Genomic DNA, 20,940 nt, shown 5'->3' on the forward strand with positions numbered 1-20,940 from the left:
TCTGAAGACAAAAATCAGCAGAAAATCTGATAGTGTGTATGGGGCTTCATAGTTTTTCCTACTTAGTAGGAACAAACCATGTCTCCTCTTCCCTGACTGCACAGGGATTTGTGCGTTTACACATACAAATCCCCGTGCTAGCACTCGTGCACGTGGCCAGTCGCAATCGCACGCATCAGGACCCCGCCAAGCAGCGGGCGTGCCCTCTGGCCGCTAAAGTGAATGACATACCCATATGGATTTCGCCCAGGGGAGCCATTCTGCTGCAGTAAATCTGCATGAGCCACTCAGAAACCATTTGACCTGATGTGTTTTAGATCTAATGTTGCTTTTAGAAGTACAAAACGCAAAGTCTAGTGAGCCATAAACAAAAAAAAAATGAAACAAACACTCAGTAAATCTTGTCCGTTTAATCCACAGTTTGCAGTTTACAGGTATGGAACAGACATTAAAAAAATCCTTAAACGCTACAAAATAAAAATAAAACAAATGTAAAATATCAACTGTACATGTTCATGTGTCAAATCTATAGGAAATTCTGGACACAATGAAACGAGTCACCCATTTGCTGCCATGTATACTATGTACAGTACAGGCTGAACACATGGCAGACAACACACCCAGGTTTAGGGGGACTCTGGTATATCCTCCAAGTACTAGTACTTTAAGGGGACTTGTCAGACTCCAGGTTTGATTCCCTTGGGAAATTTCCAAGGATGGAATTCTTTGCTGCTGCGGGTTTCTTGGAATAAAAAATAAAAATAAAACAAGGCTTCTCCAACAAAGTTGATGGGTTCATGGAGAAGTCACTAATTGAAATGTAATCCAGTTGCAGAAACAGTAAAAAAAAAGGTTGACTTTTTTGACAAACTACAAGAATGTGTGATCTGCATTCCAGCCAAAACGTCAATGTTTTGCATCGTAGGGAGAAGGGAATGGTTAGCACTTCTGATAGGAACTATTTTCTGTGTCCTGGTTGGGAGATTTTTTTCTGCTCAATAGGTGGTCACCAGAAAAGGAAATGATGGGAAATCATACAAATGGGGGGGGATTGGGGGCAATCACTATACCCAAAGTACTGGTTCAGATTTAGGAGATTTACTTACTACAGTAACCACACACTGCACAACTCAAGCTTCCAGTCATGTCAAGGGAGTTCTTTTTTTTTGTGTTCCTAGGGAAAATAAATGCCAAGTATCTTTGCGCCTATGAAAGGCTTATTTTATCATTCCGTAAGACGCTTTTAAAATTGGTTCAGTGCAAAGACAGGACAGTGTCCCAGGCTGTCTGATGAGCCCACAAAATGTTGTGCCTCCTGGCAGACGCACAACGCATCACAAGCCAAGGACACACTGCATGATTTGGTTGAAAAGTAGAACTGTGTCTGGGGGGTGCCAAGCGGGAAATAAATATTGGTAGTAATGCACCTAGACAGTAAACTGTCTAAAAATGGTTTGCAAAACGCAGTGCGATTGGATGCATCAGATCGCATGGGTGTAAACACGCATACGATCAAATTGCAGTGCTGCAAAAATAAGGTGCATGCACCTTTTTCGTGCACCTGTCATACAAAATAAATGGGCTCATTGATTCAGACAAGAATCCCATGAGTATCCCCATACAGCATCAGTGTGAACCTGGGGCTCAAGGGGACTGTGAAGGTGAGATCATACACATGTAATGGCCTTAAAGGATAATTAACTCAGATGCTGCTTTATTTTCAGTACTCAGCTCAACATCAGCAGAAGGTTGCATGAAGTCTGAGCTTTTATCTGAAATCAACTGCCACAAGATGGAATTGTAATGGGACATGCTGCCACAGGTACTCAATAAGCATTCATAGCAGCTCCCTTTTCACTCAAAAATCAGTCAATGCTTCACAATCTGCAATGGAAGTTGAGTAGTAGCAATCAAACATCCCCCTCATCTTTTCTTGGGCTTAAACATTGAAAACTAAAGTTAAGGTCTGGTACTTTTTTTTCCCCATCCAAAATTAAATAGCCCTCTTCAAAAACTAAAATCTTCCAGGCAAAGCCATTTTTCTACAGCAGTCCTTTAAATGAATTCACTTACAGGTCAACCATGTAAATGTGGCTTCACCCAGAAGCCCTGTTTTTGGACAGAGCTGCATGCATACCTTTTGTCAAGGACCATTGCATTAGATCTGCTTACCAGTACTTTGTATTATAGTGATATTACCCACAATGTATTGGACAAATTGAAACCAAACCCATTTTAAATAGTATTTAAAAATGAACCCTTTTCACAGGCTGTACAAAGTTTTGCAAGACCGACAATAGGACAAATCTTGGTAATGGGTTTACCTTTACAGCAAGTTTCACGTAATCAGATTTCAGACAATTTTAGGCTTTTTTTGCAGTAAATTAAGCATGCTGCCAAGTCCTTTAGTCCAGTCCATTTCACAAAAGCCTTTACAAGTCCTAGAAAACATATGGTTGTGTTGCCCTATAATAAGAGTCCTCAATGAGGCAGTACTGTCATAGAGCATGGTCCACATCTTGTTGTGGTAGTCCGGTGGGGAGGGATCTGTGACAGAGGGAGAAGATGCTTCACCGTGATGAATTGGAACTGGAACGACTGCGGTGACGGCGCCGTGCAGGGGATCGCGAACGTCGGCGGACAGGGGAACGGCGACGGGGGGAACGGGACCTGCGAAGGGAACACAGCGTTATCAGCTGAACCACAAAAATAGGTACAGGTTTCCCAAAGTGTAGATCAATGGGGAGAGACCGTGACATGACCACAGACATAAAATCAAATTAAAACATGATGCCCTTTCAATAGACAAATATATTGGTGTAACTGCAGACCTAAAAAAATAAAATAAAATAATAATAATCAGACCCATAAGCCCATTTAACCCAAAGATTTATGTAAACTCAGACCTCAGATCTGATGCCCGGAGGCTTTTATCTGCTCTGGCTTGTACATGGCACCACCTTCATACGCTAAGAGCTGGGAGGTACATGTGTGTGCCTGAATCCCTGCTAGAAGGCTGAAGGTGCAGCTCGGCTCTATACATTTCACAGCGGTGAATAGCCCCAATCATCTCTTGTGACATTCTGCGTTTACTCAATAGATCGGGAGGGTGAGGGACAGCACATGGGTTCACTTATTTATACCCTAAACTATTCTTTAAAAGAACCACCATAAAAAGCTAACAAGCTAGCACGGGAGCTATACTGCAGATATCCTGTGTAGCTAATCTCAGAGGAAATGTGGCATTGCAAGAGACTGTGTGACTGTACCTTTTACCGCTAAGAGCAGACAACATTCAGGGCAGAGCCATGACTCCAGTCCTCATACATCTGTACAATTTCTATTATGATGCATCATGTGTCTCTCCCCACCCTGGTAGCAAAGCTCCCATATTAGTCATATTTAATAAAAATTGTTAAGGGGACCTAATAAAAAGCATTTAGGACCGGTTCACACCACATGTAGTCCAGTGCATTTTTTTCTGCTTTAGAAACACATGGATAGGAGGTTATATGGTTTACAATGGTATAGTTCACACCACTGTGGTCAGTTTCAGTGCGCCCCAAAAGCCCCATCATTTTTTTTTTTCCAAGTAGAATATGCTGCATTTTATTTGTGCACTGAACTGTACAAGACAGTAAAATGCATCAAAAACACGCATGCCCTTATTTAAGTTAAAGACAGGGGGAAAATGCACCGATACACATCAAAAGGGCATATGCAGAAACGCAGCCAGACTACATTTCTGTGGTGTGAACTGGCCCTTACTGTCCTCAAAACATGGCTCAGAGCATGCTTTACACCACACGCCTCCATAAGTTCTATAGCACACAAGCAATTCTGTCTCGTGACAACTCCTCAGCACCAAGATCACTAGGATGAGAACCGCTGACCTGCTACTAATCACTCCCTTGCTGGCTGGGGCAGTAAGGTGTAGCTCCATTGCCATGTTAATGGTGAGGGAGATTCTATAATGTTGTGACCAGTAAGGGGTCAAGATTGTATAACCAGGCAGTGTGCTCTGTTTAGCGATCCTGCTGCTGGTGAGTTGTCACCAGTGACTGGATCACTAGTCTAGCGTGGCCCTTACAATTTGCCTCACTATGCAAGAGCAAAATCCTTTAGCCACTGTAAAGCACCAACAGTTAAAGAAAAATTTGTCACACTAAATAACTGATAAGCATGTACCAAAAATTGCCCAGAGGTTCCCTTTAAATCAAACATTTTCAGGGAGTTCTATCCTGTGTCCAGATAGCACAGGATTTAATGTGTTTGCTCCTCAGCCTTCCTCCACCCTATTAATCAAAAGTCTTGTTGCAGAGCCCCAAGTATTGAATTTTTAAATGGAATGTGGGGGGGGGGGGGGGAGAGGGCTTTTCTCCAGGTCAACCAAGCTGAAGCCTACCCAATGCACTCATGCATGGTGAGAGCTTCTTGTACGTTAACTTTTGAAATTTGAAAAGTACAACCTTTTGTTGTCCGCTTTCCATCCACAGTTACTTAAAGTGGAACTAAGACTAGGTTCACACATGTGTGGGAAATGAAGGGATCCCTGCGCATTTCTCACATTGCATTGCTATGTCACTGTGCTTGTGATCCATTGCGGGTGCCAATACAAGGTTGACGACACCCTTAAAAGATCGCAAATGCATTGCGGTTTGCCTGTAGGTGGGTCACATGGTACAAAACGACCATGCAATGCGGTTGCAGTGTAGCTCCAAAAAAAAAAAAAAAAAAAAGATGCTACCCTTTTTTGGTGTGATTTGAGCATATTCAAAATGAATGAGCTGAAATTACACAACACCAAAAACGCACAGGAATGCAGTTCGGATCCCGTGTGATACACATGCGGGTAATAGTGTGAATTGGGGCTAAAGTCCACAAAAACTCACAAGTTCCCTCGTTGGTGAGTGAGCTTGCAGACGTTACATCTCCTTGGAATGTTTGGGCTTCTTGATTGGCCAGCACGAAATTATCTAATTCCTGCGCATGCGAGGGCATTAATATGATACAGACATCTCATTCAAAATCAAAATCCATAGAAATCTCATTATGAGGTTACATGAAACTTTTTTCGGGTGCAATCTGCTAATGTATACTCACTACTACTAGCCATAAACAGTTCCTCAAATGAAAGTAGTGGATGTAAAGGGAACTCAAAAGATCAATTTGCTAATTTGCTGTCCAGAATACACAGAAAATGATTCTAAAGCCGTCCATAGACAGATCGGATCTCGGCTGGTTCAGTAGGAACCAGACAAGATTCAAACCATATATGGGTAAGGCTGATTGTACCCAATTCGATACATTGTCAACCAGAATGTTGGATTTTTCATGCGATTATTGACAGTGAATATAGTCGCTAGCAATAATCACAATTTTTTTTTTTTTTGGGAGAACAAGGGGAGGTAGCTTTACACTTTATTGCTGAACTGCATTCTGCCCAAAATTCTAACAAAGAGTATCCTCAAATCTGAGAACCAACAGATTTTGCCTGTTAAAAAGGCTCCTGAGAAGAACTATTAAACTTGACCATTGGGAGGTGCACAAAAAAATTAATTTCCAAAACTGATATCAGAGTTTAGTGCAGATTGAACCAGCCTCCAAAAATGTGGGAATACAGTATACTAGACCATACTGAAAGTGCTTTTCTCACAGCCAGACAACCCATTATGTTTATTAAATGAGAAGTACAGCTTTGGATCACAGAAGTGCGGTTAGTTTTGCACTTCTGTGACCCATTTTCAGCAGAGAGCGGGCTGAAGAGTTGGTCCAGGCTCCGGTATAACCACGACCATAGAGTTGGGATCCACCCAGATCCCTGAGCCGGCCGCTCCCTCCACAAACCAGCACTCTAGTAAGTGCTTGGGGAGCTGTGACAACCGAGCGATCAGCGGTGTTCGATTGCTCGGTTCTCAGTGTAGAGCAGCCGGGGAACCGATGCCGCATCTACCCAGGTAGGTATGAATCCAAAAACACCATACATCTTTTTGTTTATTTTTGAAAATCTGCCCAGGAAGCTTTGGGTTGAGATGGTCTTTTAAAGTTAGTTTGCTCCAAAAGCTCAGGAAATGGGATCTCAAAATAAGTGGCTACACTGTATTAAAAAGACAGAAATTTGTTAAAATGTTGCTACAAAAAAGGAGGGGGTACTTGTATCTCTGGTGGGCAGTCATTTGGAGCTTAACAGACATCAAAAACGATGGCAGATGAAGAAACTCCCAGGTGTGTTGGATGACTGATCCATCAGTGCTCTGTGGCTCCATAAAAAAGCCCCTGCATAACTACAGTAACGGATGTAGATTCTAGTAGATGGGCCCAGAGAGTGCAAAAGACAAGCCACCACCTGCAGTATTATACCTCTTCGGCAGGAAGCAGGCTTTGGCTTTTTTTTGTAGCAAACGGTGTTGTTTCAACATTGCAGTTTCATTGTTCCTTTAAACAAAACTATGTACAAAATTGTTCAGTAAACCCATAATACAACTACACATTCCTAGCTGGTAGTCATTGATTTTACTCCAAACCCAGGTCTGCAGAACACCACCTTTACATGTATTGTATACAAGGTAAAAATATGATTGCAAGATGTGTGTGATTATAGATATATAGGTGAAGCTTTTGAAAATGGCAGAGAGTTATGATAATAACAGAACACAAGAATACAGAACGTGGTTTCAAAGCAACGGTTAGTAAAGTGCTTTTGCCAGGGTCAAGTTCGAGACTTACAGATCCAAAACCCTACACAGACAGCACATTAAGGAAAGACACCAGCAAGACATTGTCATAAAAAAAAGCTGAGGGTTGATCAACAGACTGGACCTATAAAATCCCAGTTAATATCCTGAAGCAGTAAAAGGAAAGCAAAGAAGGCAGATTGGGAACAGTTAGGACAGTCAGAATCATCCACAGGGGTGCAGATTGCTGTTAGTAGTTCTCAGAGCCTGCAGAAAAGATGCACTACCTCCTTCTCATCCGTGGGGGAGACCGACGCCACATAGGGGGAGGTGGTAACATACGACGAGGAGGGCTGAATCTTCGGGGTGCCGCCCTCATACGTAGAGGTGCAAGGACTGCTGAAGCTGTGATCTCCTGTCCATCAATCTGTCCTGGAAGGTCAATACAAAAATCACAATTTTTTTTAATGCGCTTAACTGGAGGTAAGTAGTAAATGTTTACTTAAAAGTAACGAATATAGACAAGCAGCCAGCAAATTTACCTATCAACATGTGTCCATGAAAAACGTTCAAATTTAAAGAAAAAAAATCTTTTTGAAATGTGAGATTATATGGAAATATATATATATATATATATACAGCTGCAGTTTGTTTACACTCACAGGAGCCTTTAGATTTACCCTGTCAGGTCTTTAAAAAAAATAAAATAAAAACATGTCCCTGCAATGGAATAGCCATAATACTTGCCTCTCCAGTGACCCTTATGATATACCTCCCTTCCAACACTGCAGCCTCCTCAGTCATCAGTATTAGACACTTCTTGGAGTGTCGGATGACTGAGTCCTCCACTGCATGCTGTAGTTGCACTCCTACATCACTGATAAGTCCTGTAGGGATGAAGTGGTAAAAGGACACATTTTAACCACTTCCTCTCCGCCGGCCATCATGACGTCCTTGACTGAGTAGGGATATCTGAATGATGTCTGCAGCTACAGGCATCATTCAGATCTCCTCTTAGTGTCGGCAATTCCCTACACCATAATGATCATAGCAGCTGTTCCACCATTTGATTGTTCTAACGGGAGGCGAGAGGGGACGCCGCCGCCCCGGTTCCCTCCAGCACCTCTGCAGACTCACCGCTGCCATGAGTCAGAGAATGGATTTGATGCTGACCATAGAGATTTCAGGTGTACCAGATGGTCCTCAGTCTCTATGATCGATGGGCGAGGACGGGGCGCAATGTTATGACGTCACCCCTGGCCTCTGCATTCAGACAAATGCGCCGCCTCGGAAGTCGAGATAGTTTTTCTTTTTAATTATATTTATTAATTTCAGGCTTCCCAGCCTAGAGGTGAGATATGGGGTCTTATTGACCCCATATCTCACTGTAAATAGGACTTTTCATGCTTATTCCTTTTACAATGGATGTTTACATTCCTTGTAACAGGAATAAAAGTGATAAAAAAAAAAAAAAAGTGTCAAAATAGAAAAATTTATGTAAAACAAAAATAAATAAAATAAAAGAGACAGAGCTTTACAGCCAAAAAAGAAAACCAACGCAGTCACTATATCAAAGAACTGGTGAGTTGAGAATTAATGATTTTTTTTGTTTTTGGGTTTAATACCGTTTTAATATTGCATTGCTACTTGCAATGCTACTGCAGCTTTCATCTTGCGATAGTTTGCGTACATGATTGTAGAGTAAAGGCATTTCTAAAACAAACTAATTTGCTGGTTTACCTCCATCCATGTGTTTTAGGGCCTTGTCTGCTTCATCGGCTGCCTCAAACTCCACATAGGCATAACCCTTATTAAGGTGCGGGTGGCAGCGGTCTACTGGCATGTCGATCATTTTAATCTTTCCATAGGTGGAAAAGATCTCTAGAATGTGGTCCTGGGAAAACAGAAATATTAAGCATAATGCAAGAATAAGAACTGTAAAATATGACAATTACACAGCATCAGATCAGTACACAGATTTCTGCTTAAAGTGAACCTGTGATATTTGTTCATTTAGCGCAAAGTTCACTTCATGAGCAGCTGCAAGGGTTGTCTCTTTTGCACTGCCAGGGAAGGAAAGTGACTTTTCCAGGGTACTACATGCTAAGGTTGGGTTCACACTGTTGTATGTAGTAATGAGTGTGCATTAATTTTATTGGGATGCCCATCACACCAAATCACAAAAACATGCACATACAATTGTTTTTTTTTTAACACAGTGCACCATTAACTTATGTTGTGGTGTGCTGCATTGCACAGCCCTTAGCAAGGTGTGTTGGGGTGCTGTTAAGAATGAATGGCAGTGCTTAAACATGCGAACCATGCTGGGGTTTAGTGAATGGATCTCGGGTTATGTGCTCAGGGCATCATTGCCCTTTGTACAGTTTTACTAAATAAGGCAGAATGTGTTCAACAGCTCAAGCTAGACTAGAACATTATTAAACAAAGCCAACCTTGGTAACATTTCTCGTCAACCTCCCAATGTGAACTTTGGTAGGCCGCGGGCTTGGACTTCGCCTTTTTCTCTCCTTCTCGTCACGTTTTGGCTGTTTGGATCTGCAAGAAATGAAAGTAGTGTTATTCTACTAATAATATGACATGCATGGAGAAATCTTTGAAGTACTAGCCAAAATAGAGTTGTCACGTAGGCTCTTAATCAGAGTGGATGTATTAAAAGTTTCATGTAAACCTATTAGAGAAATAAGGTGGTGAAGCTTTCTAGCCAACATGAGTCAATGACTCCAAACAAGTATGGCAATAGGGTAGGCATGAAGGTCAGACAACAGGCATTTTCAAAATTAGAGGAGGTCAGTAATGGCAGCCTGCACAATAATCTCTTAACAGGTTTACTGAAGGTATTTACCATCCCTCAATACATACTGCTGTAGCATAGATTGGCCTATGTTAAAGAGGTTGATAAAGGAAGTTACAAATGAAAAGGTTTACTATGAAACATGAAACCAGTGGAAAACAAGTTAATAAATGAACCACAGATTCTCTACTTGAACTAAAATAGCATACATTCTGGTTTACGTACTACATAGTAACGTGCCATGCTGGCAGAAGACAAACATACATTTTTTTATTTTAATAAACCAGCTAAGGACCCTCTATAGCTTAAACTCCATGGCCTTATTACTACATGTCTTCTTACTATTCTAAAGGGAAGAGCCTTTAAGCTTTCCAAAAAAGGTAACATACTTTGAGCGTGAGCGCCTTCGGTTGTCATGTCTTCGGCGAGAAGGACTGGGAGAACCAGAGGAGCTGCTAGAGCTTGAGCTGCGGGATGAGCTGGAACTTCCAGAGCGGCTGGATGCAGATGAGGAGCTGGAACCTGAACTAGATCCTGAGCTTGACCCGGACGATGAACTTGAAGAGGAACTGGAGCGGGAGCTTCTGGAACAAAGGAGGTAGCGTATTCATCAATAAAACAAGTAGGACTAGTAGCTGGTCAAAGCAGGGCTAAGGTTTAAGCATAGAAGGTGTCTGACTAGGAAATTAACTCATTATCCCCCACATGCTTGAGTGCACTGCTGTCAAACTAAGGAACATGCATACTGGCAATAGGTATGTATTTTTATGATGCTTGTTTATTGCCTTTACCTTGACCTCCTTTGACAATCATCATGAATACTTGACCATTTTTGATTAGCTGCATGTTCTAGTCAGTGAAGTGTTGGTACCCACACAATATATACATGCTTTTGAGGTTAAGTGACACATCAGCTATTTAACCTAAAATAAGAATGGCAGAACCCAACTTGTTTTGAAGCCTGCAACGTCAAAAGCATGCAACTTTAGTTTTATACCAACTAATATTCAGTGTGCAACAGGAGCAAGAGTAAAAAGTAGCTTTGTCACTGGTGTATAGTTTCTAACGGTTTGTAATGGCACGTACCTGCTGCTACTACTGCCAGTAGAGGCGCTGCGTCTCTTTCTAGTCTTGTCTCGTCCACGGTCTTTCTCTGCAGTTTCTTTTCCTGGAGCCTTTTCTTTAGTCCGATCCTTAGACCTGTCCTCAGACCGCTCTTTACGCTTGCTAGGGGAGGGAGCCCTACAAGAAAAACATCAAGAGCCATTATGTAGCCTCATACGGTATAAAAGCAAATGTTATGCAAGATAAACCCATTTTGAATAAGCACATTATCTTGGAAATTAGCTTTGTTTTTTAAAGTTATTTGACCATTTTTTATGTATTTCAATTTGGAAAGAAATACATTTTTTTAAATCATTAGTTATTTGACATCTGTATCCCACTAAAGAATTCAATTCATATTCTGGAAGAAGCAGAAGGCAAAGAAAGTCCCATTAGACAAGTGTCCTCCAATGGAAGATTTCCTCCAGTCTTGATCCAAAACAGTTGAATTGTGGATTTCCCATTACCACAATGGACAAAGCCATCCTTTCTAGTAAATCATTCTAGTAATGTGATAACTATGCCAGAGGTACCGCTGACTGCAGCAGGGTTCAAATAGAATTACGTTCTCCAAATGAAGCCTACGTATACTTCTACTATATTGACTTTTTTCCGTTCAAATAATTGCAGGGCTTGGAAGCAAACTCCATTGTTTGCCAGAAACAATTTGCATACTCATCAAAAACTTCAGTCAAAATCCAAGCCTGTAGTATATTAAATGATCAGGTTTGCATAGATGCATGAATCTTAATCCAACAACTTTATATATTGTCCAAGGATCCAGCTGCCCACATCTGCAATTACAGGAAGGCTTCATAGTGTTGAATTTTTTATGAAAGGGAACATGTCAGGACACATATATACTAACATGGTTCTGAAGTTGTATTCTTCAGGGCATTTATCCTCCTTGCTTCAATACTTAAAAGATGTCCAGACTCCTTCAGAAAATAGACCTAAAACACTATAAAATTTGTCCATGGGTGGCCCTGTTGGCACTCTCCCATCTGACGTCCCTCGATACAAAAAAATAATAAACGAAGAAGCTGTGTAAAAAATGGTTAACGAAGAGCGCCTTGCATCCAGATTTAGAAATTGTTTGGGAATTTTGAATGACTGCTGTCAAAATACAATAGCTTTAGTGGGAGAATCACCCATCTGTGCTGTCTGTTGTATAGCTGGATTTAGCAAGCCGCTGGCCTGAAAGTCACAAAACCATCTGCACACCTGACTGTAAGCATAGAGATTCAGTAGATAAGTTGGAGATCAGACCTTAAATTTGCACCTATTGAAAAAGTACTTATTTCTGTGCCGTTAGGTCCAAAAAAAGATGTAAAAGCAGTAGTAAAGTCCCAATAGTAAATGGAGAAAAAAAAAAAAAAGCCACCTGCAGGTTTAAAGTGGTTGTAAGCCCTTACAAACCACTTTGACCTACAGGCAAGACTAGATTAAGGCTTACCCGTAGGTCCAAGAAATAGGTAGGTTTAGGAGATATTTGCCAAAACACAGGCACCGCTGTCTACGGCGCATGCACCGTAGACAGCGCAGAGCAGGCACACTGAGCGCGCCACAGTCAACGGCCGCGAGTGGCGGCTCCCATGCGCATTTGCGGGAGTGGCGTCATCGTGGCTTCGCCGAATGACAGCGACACCGACCGAGAAGATGGAGGCTCCGTACACAAGGGGAAAGCGGTGACTTCGCTGGCTCCTGTGTCAGGTAAGTGACACATAATGGACTACTATGCGATGCATAGTAGTCCATTATGCTTTACCTTTGCAGGGAATCAAAGAGGATGTAAACCCATCAGGGTTTACTTCATCTTTAAGTCATAATATACTAGTATGCGCTGCACACTAGTACATATGACAGACTTGCCTATGAACTGAGCCCTCCAGCACTGCGCTGTCACGGTTGCCCGGCGTTTCCATCTTCACCCAGGTCTTCCTTCCGGGTTTGGACTCTTCCGTCGCTTGAATGGCCAGTGAGCAGCCTGCGCACAGTAGCTACATTGATGTGGCATGCAGAGCAGGCCGTAAATGTGGTCTGAACCGCACAATGCGAGGCTCAGATCACGTTACCCACTGACCCACTAGGGTCTCTTCTGTTAGAAAAGCCCTGCCTGTCAGAAAATTCTGTATTGCCTCAGTTTACTACCACTTGAAAGTTAGGGGGACTGCAATCAATAGTGAGCATCAATAGCAGACAGGCCAAGTTTTTCCAATCTGTAGCAGGCAGATCTCAACTGATGATCACCCCCCCAAAAGGATAAGACAGTGGATGAATCATTGCGTCTGCCAGAACCTATCCATTATCAAAATTACAGGCGGGTTTACACTACCCACAGAGAAAACCCTTCAGTTTTTCTCTGCAGGTGGTGATCACTGCATTTTTACAACACAAGGCACCGTTTCTCCCTTTTTTCAGCTCACCTGCCATACATAGAAATGCAGCATCACACAGACTGCTGTGGAGTGCTGCAGAACAATGCAGACATGTTGTAGTTTTCTGTACCACTCTGCCCCGTGGCGTGAAAGTGTCTGAACGGGGTACACAGCTGTGTATCACTTCTACAGAAAAACACAGCTCTCTGCACTAGTGTGAACCAGGCCCTAAAAATACCGGGTACCATGACCCCTTTAAGATCCAAATAACACGCTCTTTAAAGAGGAAGTAAACCCTGATGAGTTTAGTTCCTCTTTCATTCCCTGCAAAGGCAAAGCATAATGGACTACTATGCATCGCATAGTAGCCCATTATGTGTCACTTACCTGACACAGGAGCCAGCAAAGTCGCCGCTGTCCCCTGTACTCCGCCGCATCCACCTTGGTGGGGTCTCGCAGCTCCGCCGCTGTCATTCGGCAAAGCCGCGATGACGTCACCCCCGCGCATGCGCACGGGAGTCGACACGCGCGGCAGCTCCATTCTTGGAAATGCCGCACTCAGTGCGCCTGCGCGCCGCTGTCTACGGCGCATGCCATATAGGTTTAGGAGATATTGCTTGGACCTACAGGTAAGCCTTAATCTAGGCTTACCTGTAGGTCAAAGTGGTTTGTAAGGGTTTACAACCACTTTAACTACAAATCTCTAAATAGTACAGCATGTAGTCATTAGAAAGTCAATTAAATGCATTTTAACAGGTTAGGGCAAGTCCCTGGATGTTGCTTGGTATCAGGCTTTTGCAATTCCCTGTAGAAGAGCATTCAGACTGGGAGAGGCAGTACTGGGAGTCAATCAGGTGAGCCGCATGAACATTTGCTGATAGGGAGCAGAGTAGTCCGTCCAATGGATGCCTTCAGTCTGGTGCTGTTCCTTTATTGCAGCTAGCTGGGGGTAGGAAGATGACCAGGCCATGAGGCTGCTTTCATACTGAGGTGCTATAGCACTAAAAATAGCACCTGCATAGAGCCGCTCCTCTCACTCCAGTCCAGTGTGAAAGCCCGAGTGATTTCACACTGGAGCGGTGCTCTGGCAGGACGTCACAAAGTCCTGCAAGCCGCACCTTTGAGGCGCTGTAGGAGTGGTGTATACACCACTCCTACAGCGCCTCTGCCCATTGAAATCAATGCCAAAGTGCCGCTGCAGCATTTAACCCTTTCCAGCCGTTAGTGGGGGTTAAAGGCGCCCCGCTAGCAATGGAAAAGGGTTGCAAAAACGACAGTATAGCACCGCTAAAAATAGCAGCACATTATTGCCAACGCCCCAGTGTGAAAGTAGCCTAAAGCATAAACTGACCTTGCCAGGGTGCTAGAAATATTCCAAAAGCAATACCCTATGAATAAAAACATTTCATACCTACCTGTCTGATGGGTCAGTTTGCAGAAACTTTGCTCTGCAGCAGAACCCCCAATGCAGATAAGGCATAATAAGCCTCAGGCTTATTAACGAGTCCTCCACGCTGTGGTTCCTCCTGCTGATCCCTAATCACTGCAGGACACAATGGTGATGTAGGGGTTTTCGGCCAGTGGGGGGACAGGCTAGTCCACACACCTGAAAGTGTGGAGCAGGGTCACCACTGGGAGCTCTGCTACGGCGTGACAATTCCGTAAACTAAACAGAGAAGTAGAATGTTGCTTTCTACAATTGTTTTAAAGAGGAAGTAAACCCTGATGAGTTTACTTCCTCTTTCATTCCCTGCAAAGGTAAAGCATAATGGACTACTATGCATCGCATAGTAGCCCATTACGTGTCACGTACCCGACACAGGAGCCAGCGAAGTCACCCCTGTCGTCCGGAGCATCCATCTTCTCGGTGGGTCTCGCTGCTCCGCCGCTGTCATTCGGCGAAGCCGTCACTCCCGGGCATGCGCACGGGAGCCGCCACTCGCGGCATATCACCGTTGACCACGGCGCGCTCAGTGTGCTGTAGACAGCGGTGCCTGTCTTTCGGCAAATATCTCCTAAACCGTGTAGGTTTAGGAGATATTTCTTGGACCTACAGGTAAGCCTTAATCTAGGCTTACCTGTAGGTCAAAGTGTGTTGTAAGGGTTTACAACCACTTTAACCTCCTGAAAGGGTCACTAACTGCGGCAGAAAAAAAGTTAGGTAACCAACCCATCTTTGATGTCTAACATGCCTCTAAAATATCCCGGGACTGATGGACAGAATTGCACATACCTGGCTGATAAAAAAAGCTTATATGTATTTCATCTGTCTATACAGCTGTTTACTTGTAGGTCAACTTTAAACCAGAATTCCAGGTTTCTGTTTACTGTTTGAGCCAGCTTGACTCAAGCAAATGCTGATTCAAGGCAGAATGGACTGGCTGCTGGGGACGAACAGCAGCAAAGAGTCGTTCATATAGTATCTCCCGTCATTCAGGAACAGCCTTTTTTCAATGCACACAAAGTATTCTTTGGCTGAGGTGGACAGATGCCATGATCTGTACCTTCAGAAAAACGGGCACATGCTACACTTTTCCCCAACTCTCATCCCCATCGTTGTGTGAACAGGGAGGGGTTTTTGGTATGCCCTTGGAAAAAAAACAGCATTTTTCAAGTGGAGAAAAACACAGGTCTCCGCAGTGTGAGAACAAGCTCTAAGTGTTTTCCTGACTGGCCAATTACTGGACTTACAAAACATTGTAGAACTGTAAGTTTTCCTCAAAACACTGGCTGAGCTTGTTTTGAGGAAGAACTATCGTCTCCCCACACCTCCAATCAACACTGAAGAGAGGGGCCCATTGACACCAGGTGTAGTGGGGGGCATTTTTGAAGGTATTCTTACTACATATACAGTCCAAAATCTAGGTTATCTAATGGGCATAGTTCACACCATTGTAGTACAGTGGGAAAAAGTACAGCAAGCTGCGTTTTTTGTGACAATGTGTGGAAATGTGCATAAACACAACAAAACACAGTGCACAAACATCCCAAAAAAGGAAGCAAATGTAAGCATACAAGCCCAAAGCGCAAAAAACAAATGTGTATAATATCGCACATCAACGTGCAATTCCTAGTGTGAATTGACTCTTAAGTAGAACTAAAGGCATTTTTTTTTGCCGTGTCTCTTTGGGGAGATTTCCCTTTACTTCCTGTTCCATAGTCAAAACAGGAAGTAAGAGAAAATTCCTGGTTCCTGCCAGAGTCACTAGAATTGTCCTCACTGGAAGATTGTGGATTTTCTTTCACGCCTGATAGAGGATTACTAGAGAGTGAATCTCTAAGGCTCTGTCCACACTATGGAGGAGCAACAGAGAGTGCGTGTGTTTTTTGTGTGTTTTTGTGCCTCGTGTTTAGGGCAGTCCATTCAATGGGCTGCCCTGCATGAGAACATTTCTAAAGAAATCTGACCCTTTTTAAAAATTGTGCCACACCGCATGTTATATCCTTGGCAGCTCCGTTCCAGCTAACACCTTCTTGGCAATTACAAAATCTTCTTATAACCAAGTTTTGTACTTTTTTTTACTGAAATTTTTTAAAAAGTCATAACACAAAGGAAAGATACGTATACACAGATATATAATGGCTGCTCACAATAGAATATGGGAAAATAAAGTCAAATATTGTGTAGAACCAAAATGCATGCATGTTACTATGTGTGTTGGAAAACAGCATCTGCTTTACGGCTGCATTTTTGTGTGCTGTCCCAAATGACAAGATTTTGCCTGCCGTACCTGTTACATACTGTGACCAGGCAGGTTTTTATTGCAGAAGAGATATGCAACACTGACACCTCCCTGCCTGCTCTCAGCGATGCTTGGACTGTAAACGGAGCATCTCAGTGTGCAGCAGCCAGGCCAATCCCTGTGTGCCAAAAGGAATAGCTCCTGTACAGAAGTGCTTTCATCTTGCGCCGGCCAATGAAGATGGACGGAAATCAGCACACAGGAGAACATATCAGTAATGGACCACTGGAAAGGTGAATAACAGCCCCTTTAGTTCCGCATTCATAACTGATCAAAGACAAAAAGTATCCTGGAACTTTGTAGAACAGACAGAGGATCTCATCATGCAGTCAGTGATCTTACAGTACATCTGTTGTACGTGTACATTTTACCTGCAGTTTAAAGAGACACAAAGGAGGGATAGTACTAGCACAAAAACAGACTGCTTGAGATGTTTCCAATACTCAAATCCAGTAAAACCAGACGCTCCCAGGAGTGGAAGCGAGTAATCATGCAAATGTGTTCATTATCAGAAAAGTGGGCAGCGCCCAACTGACACACCAAACCCCCAATGAATGTACACATCTCAACAATGACTTTCTTCAGGTACTACGAGTGTCTGGTGATTATAAAGACAGAGAAGGATGGAGAGGAGGATAAGGAAATAGTGTTCGCATCTAAAATAGATTCTAGAGAATATATATATATATATATATATATATATATATATATATATATATATATATATATATATATATATATATATATATATATATATATATATATATATATATATATATATATATAGACTGGGGAGGAGGATATGGACATATTTAGCCATTTTTTATGTGTGTATACAATATCACACAAAAGTGAGTACACCTCTCACATTTTGTAAATATTTTATTATATCTATAAGGGCGGGTTGCAACACAGACAAAAAATTACCTTGAGCACACATGTAAACCCACTTCCTTTTGGGACGACAGCCGCGCAGACCAATTTGATGCAGTGTGCGGCATATGGTCTGAGCACTGACAGGCTGACCCCCCCCCCCCCCCCCTTCAACCTCTGCAGCAATGCTGGCAGCACTTATTTCCCGAAGACAACCTGTTCTATGATGCTAAGCACGTTCACTCAACTTCTTTGGTCAACCATGGCGAGGCCTGTTCTGAGTGGAACCTGTCCTGTTAAACCGCTGTATGGTCTTGACCACCATGCTGCAGCTCAGTTTCAGGGTGTTGGCAATCTTTTTATAGCCTAGGGCAGTGATGGCAAACCTTGGCACTCCAGATGTTTTGGAACTACAATTCCCAGGATACTCACACTGCAGAGTGCATGAGCATCATGGGTAATGTAGTTCCAAAACATCTGGGGTGCCAAGGTTCACCATCACTGGCCTAGGGCTAGGCTATCTTTATGTAGAGCAACAATTCTTATTTTCAGATCCTAAGAGTTCTTTGCCATTAGGTGCCATGTTGAACTTTCAGTGACCAGTAGGAGAGAGTGAGAGCGATAACACCAAATTTAGCACACCTGCTCCCCATTCACACCTGAGACCTTGTAACACTAATGAGTCACATGACACCGGGAAGAGAAAATGGCTAATTGGGCCCAATTTGGAAATTTTCACTTAGGGGTGTACTCACTTTTGTTGCCAGCGGTTTAGACATTAATGGGTGTGTGTCGAGTTATTTTGAGGGGACAGAAAATTTACACTGTTATACAAACTGTACAATCACTACTTTACATTGTAGCAAAGTGTTATTTCTTCAGTGTTGTCGCATGAAAAGCTATAATAAAATGTACAAAAGTGTGAGGGGTGTACTCACTTTTATGAGATACTGTATATCCTATATAATAACCATCTCGTTTGTTACATATAAGAGTTATACTATATTACCAAAAGTATTGGGACGCTTGCCTTTACACACACACGACATTTAATTGCATGCCAGTCTTATGCCCCATACACAAAATCCGATTATCGGACGAATGATTTTTTTTTTTTTTGCATGCTAATCTCATGTTGAATCTGATGAGTTTACTAAAGTCACAAGAATTCTCGTTATGACAGAATAAAAATTTGGAAGTGATGTCATGTTTTGTAATGCATTTGCGAAGGACAGCTGTACTGATTAAACAAAAATCGTGCAACAAAAAATGTCCATGCATGTCCGATAGAATAATATCGGATGAACTGTCCTGATCGGCTCTCGAAAGCTCTGTATGAACGATACGATTATTGTACAATTGATTTGAATGCTCCATTTTTCGTACGATTTTCAGATCATGTGTATGCAGCATAAGTCCGTAGGGCTAAATATTGAGTTGGCCCACCCTTTGCAGCTATAACAGCTTCAACTCTTCTGGGAAGGCTGTCCACAAGGTTTAGGAGTGTGTCTATGGGAATGTTTACCATTCTTCCAGAAGGGCATTTGTGAGGTCAGGCGCTGATGTTGGAGAAGGACTGGTTCACAGTCTCCGCTCTAATACATCCCAAAGGTGTTCTATCGGGGTGAGGTCAGGACTCTGTACAGGCCAGTCACATTCCTCCACCCCAAACTCACTCATCCATGTATTTATTAGGGGTGCAATGGATCAAAAAACTCACGGATCGGATCGTTCCTCGGATCAGAATATTGGATCAGCAAAAAATGATTGCATTTGCAAAAACTTGTGAAAATTCCACTGCCATATAGTCCCCACTGTAATATCCACAATCTTCCCTACTGTAATATTGGCCGAGCATGGCTGGGTATGGCCGAGCATGGCAGGGTATGGCAGGGTATGGCAGAGTAGGCTGTCAAAGAGCAGCGCTGTGGGCACTACAGATGCAGCCCACAGCACTGCATCCATCCACTCTCTCCCCCTCCACTGTACAGAGAGGGGAGAGAGGAACCGGCGTCATGACACGATGCCGGTTTACAAGTGATCGCTCCGTCATTTGACGGAGCGATCACATTGTAAAACAGCCTGGGTGTAGGAAGATGGTTGCCACTTCGGAGCTAGGCCGATGCCGCGGCCTTTCCTAAGGCCGTGACCACGGAGCTCGTCAAACCGAGAGGGCTGACCTGTTTGGATCACGGATCGGTGACGATCTGTTGCACCCCTAGTATTTATGGACCTTGCTATGTGCACTGGTGCGCAGTCACATTGGACAAGGAAGGAGCCATCCCCAATCTGTTCCCACAAAGTTGGGAGCATGAAATTGACCAAAATGTTTTGGTATGCTCATGCTTAAGAGTTCTCTTCACTGTAACTAAGGTGTCAAGATGAACAACCCCTGGAAAAAAAAACCCCACACCATAATCCCTCAAATGATTTGGACCAGTGCACAATGCAAGGTCCATAAAGACATGGGTGAGTGAGTTTGGGGTGGAGGAACTTGACTGGCCTGCACAGAGTCCTGGCCTCAACCCGATAGAACAGCTTTGGGATGAATTAGAGTGGAGTCTGTGAGCCAGACCTTTTCCAACACCAGTGCCTGACCTCACAAATGCCCTTCTGGAAGAATGGTCAAACATTCCCATAGACACACTCCTAAACCTTGTGGACGGCCTTCCCAGAAGAGTTGAAGCTGTTATAGCTACAAAGGGTGGGCCAACCCAATATGGAGCCTTACAGACTGAGACTGGAATGCCATTAAAGTTCATATGAGTGCAAAGGCAGGCGTCCCAATACGTTTGGTTATATATACTGTGTAGAGGAGAGACAAGGACAGGGCTCTCTATCTGTAGCCATTACACGTCTCCACACACCTCTCCTCCATGTATCTCTATGTATAGGAGGAGGAGGTGTGGGTCCTCCGTACACAATGGCCCGGATCCCCTCGGTGTTTGTACACCGCCCAGTGAAGCTCAGTACCAGAGCCCTCTATACACAGCCAGGCACAGGCCCGCATACGTACAGAGTAGTGCGGCCTAGTGCAGCCCCTCGGCCCCGCAATATCCCCAGCCTTAGCATGCTCAGAGCCCAGCCTGCACGGTCCGGCCTCCCCCGGGCACACAGCTAGGTGCGGCGCCGGGGATGGAGGCGGATGGCGGAGCGGGTGACTTACATTTTCCCGGCCTTCCTCTGCTTCTCTTTCCTCAGCTCAGACAATCCGTCGCGCTCGCTGTGACGCGGGGCCGCCATCCTGCCGCCTAGAAAACCTCCGGTCGCTCTGCGGTTGACGTCACCCCGGGTGCGGGGGCGTGGCTTAGAGCGCTTTAAAGAGCCTTAAAGAGACAGAGCCCCTCAGCGGCACA

General features: G+C 43.5%; 1 protein-coding gene across 2 annotated transcripts; it reads right to left on the reverse strand.

Moving 5' to 3' along the window:
• Positions 1-390: 390 nt before the first annotated feature.
• Positions 391-20,900, reverse strand: RNPS1 (RNA binding protein with serine rich domain 1). Of its 2 annotated transcripts, none has more exons than XM_077449208.1 (7): positions 20,751-20,900; positions 10,573-10,728; positions 9,876-10,067; positions 9,128-9,230; positions 8,415-8,568; positions 6,962-7,106; positions 391-2,670 (listed from the first exon to the last, which is right to left on the reverse strand). In XM_077449208.1, the coding sequence occupies exons 1-7, from the start codon at positions 20,825-20,827 to the stop codon at positions 2,571-2,573; spliced, it is 927 nt and encodes a 308-aa protein (XP_077305334.1). In that variant the 5' UTR covers positions 20,828-20,900; the 3' UTR covers positions 391-2,570. The 2 variants fall into 2 exon arrangements, with proteins under 2 accessions (XP_077305334.1, XP_077305333.1); XM_077449207.1 differs by having other exon boundaries at positions 9,876-10,070.
• Between the last annotated feature and the right edge of the window lie 40 nt (positions 20,901-20,940).

The sequence above is a fragment of the Lithobates pipiens genome, unplaced genomic scaffold (genome assembly GCF_037356315.1).
Source record: "Lithobates pipiens isolate NorthernLeopardFrog02 unplaced genomic scaffold, aLitPip1_a1.2 Scaffold_22, whole genome shotgun sequence".
In the NCBI taxonomy this organism is placed as follows: domain Eukaryota; kingdom Metazoa; phylum Chordata; class Amphibia; order Anura; family Ranidae; genus Lithobates; species Lithobates pipiens.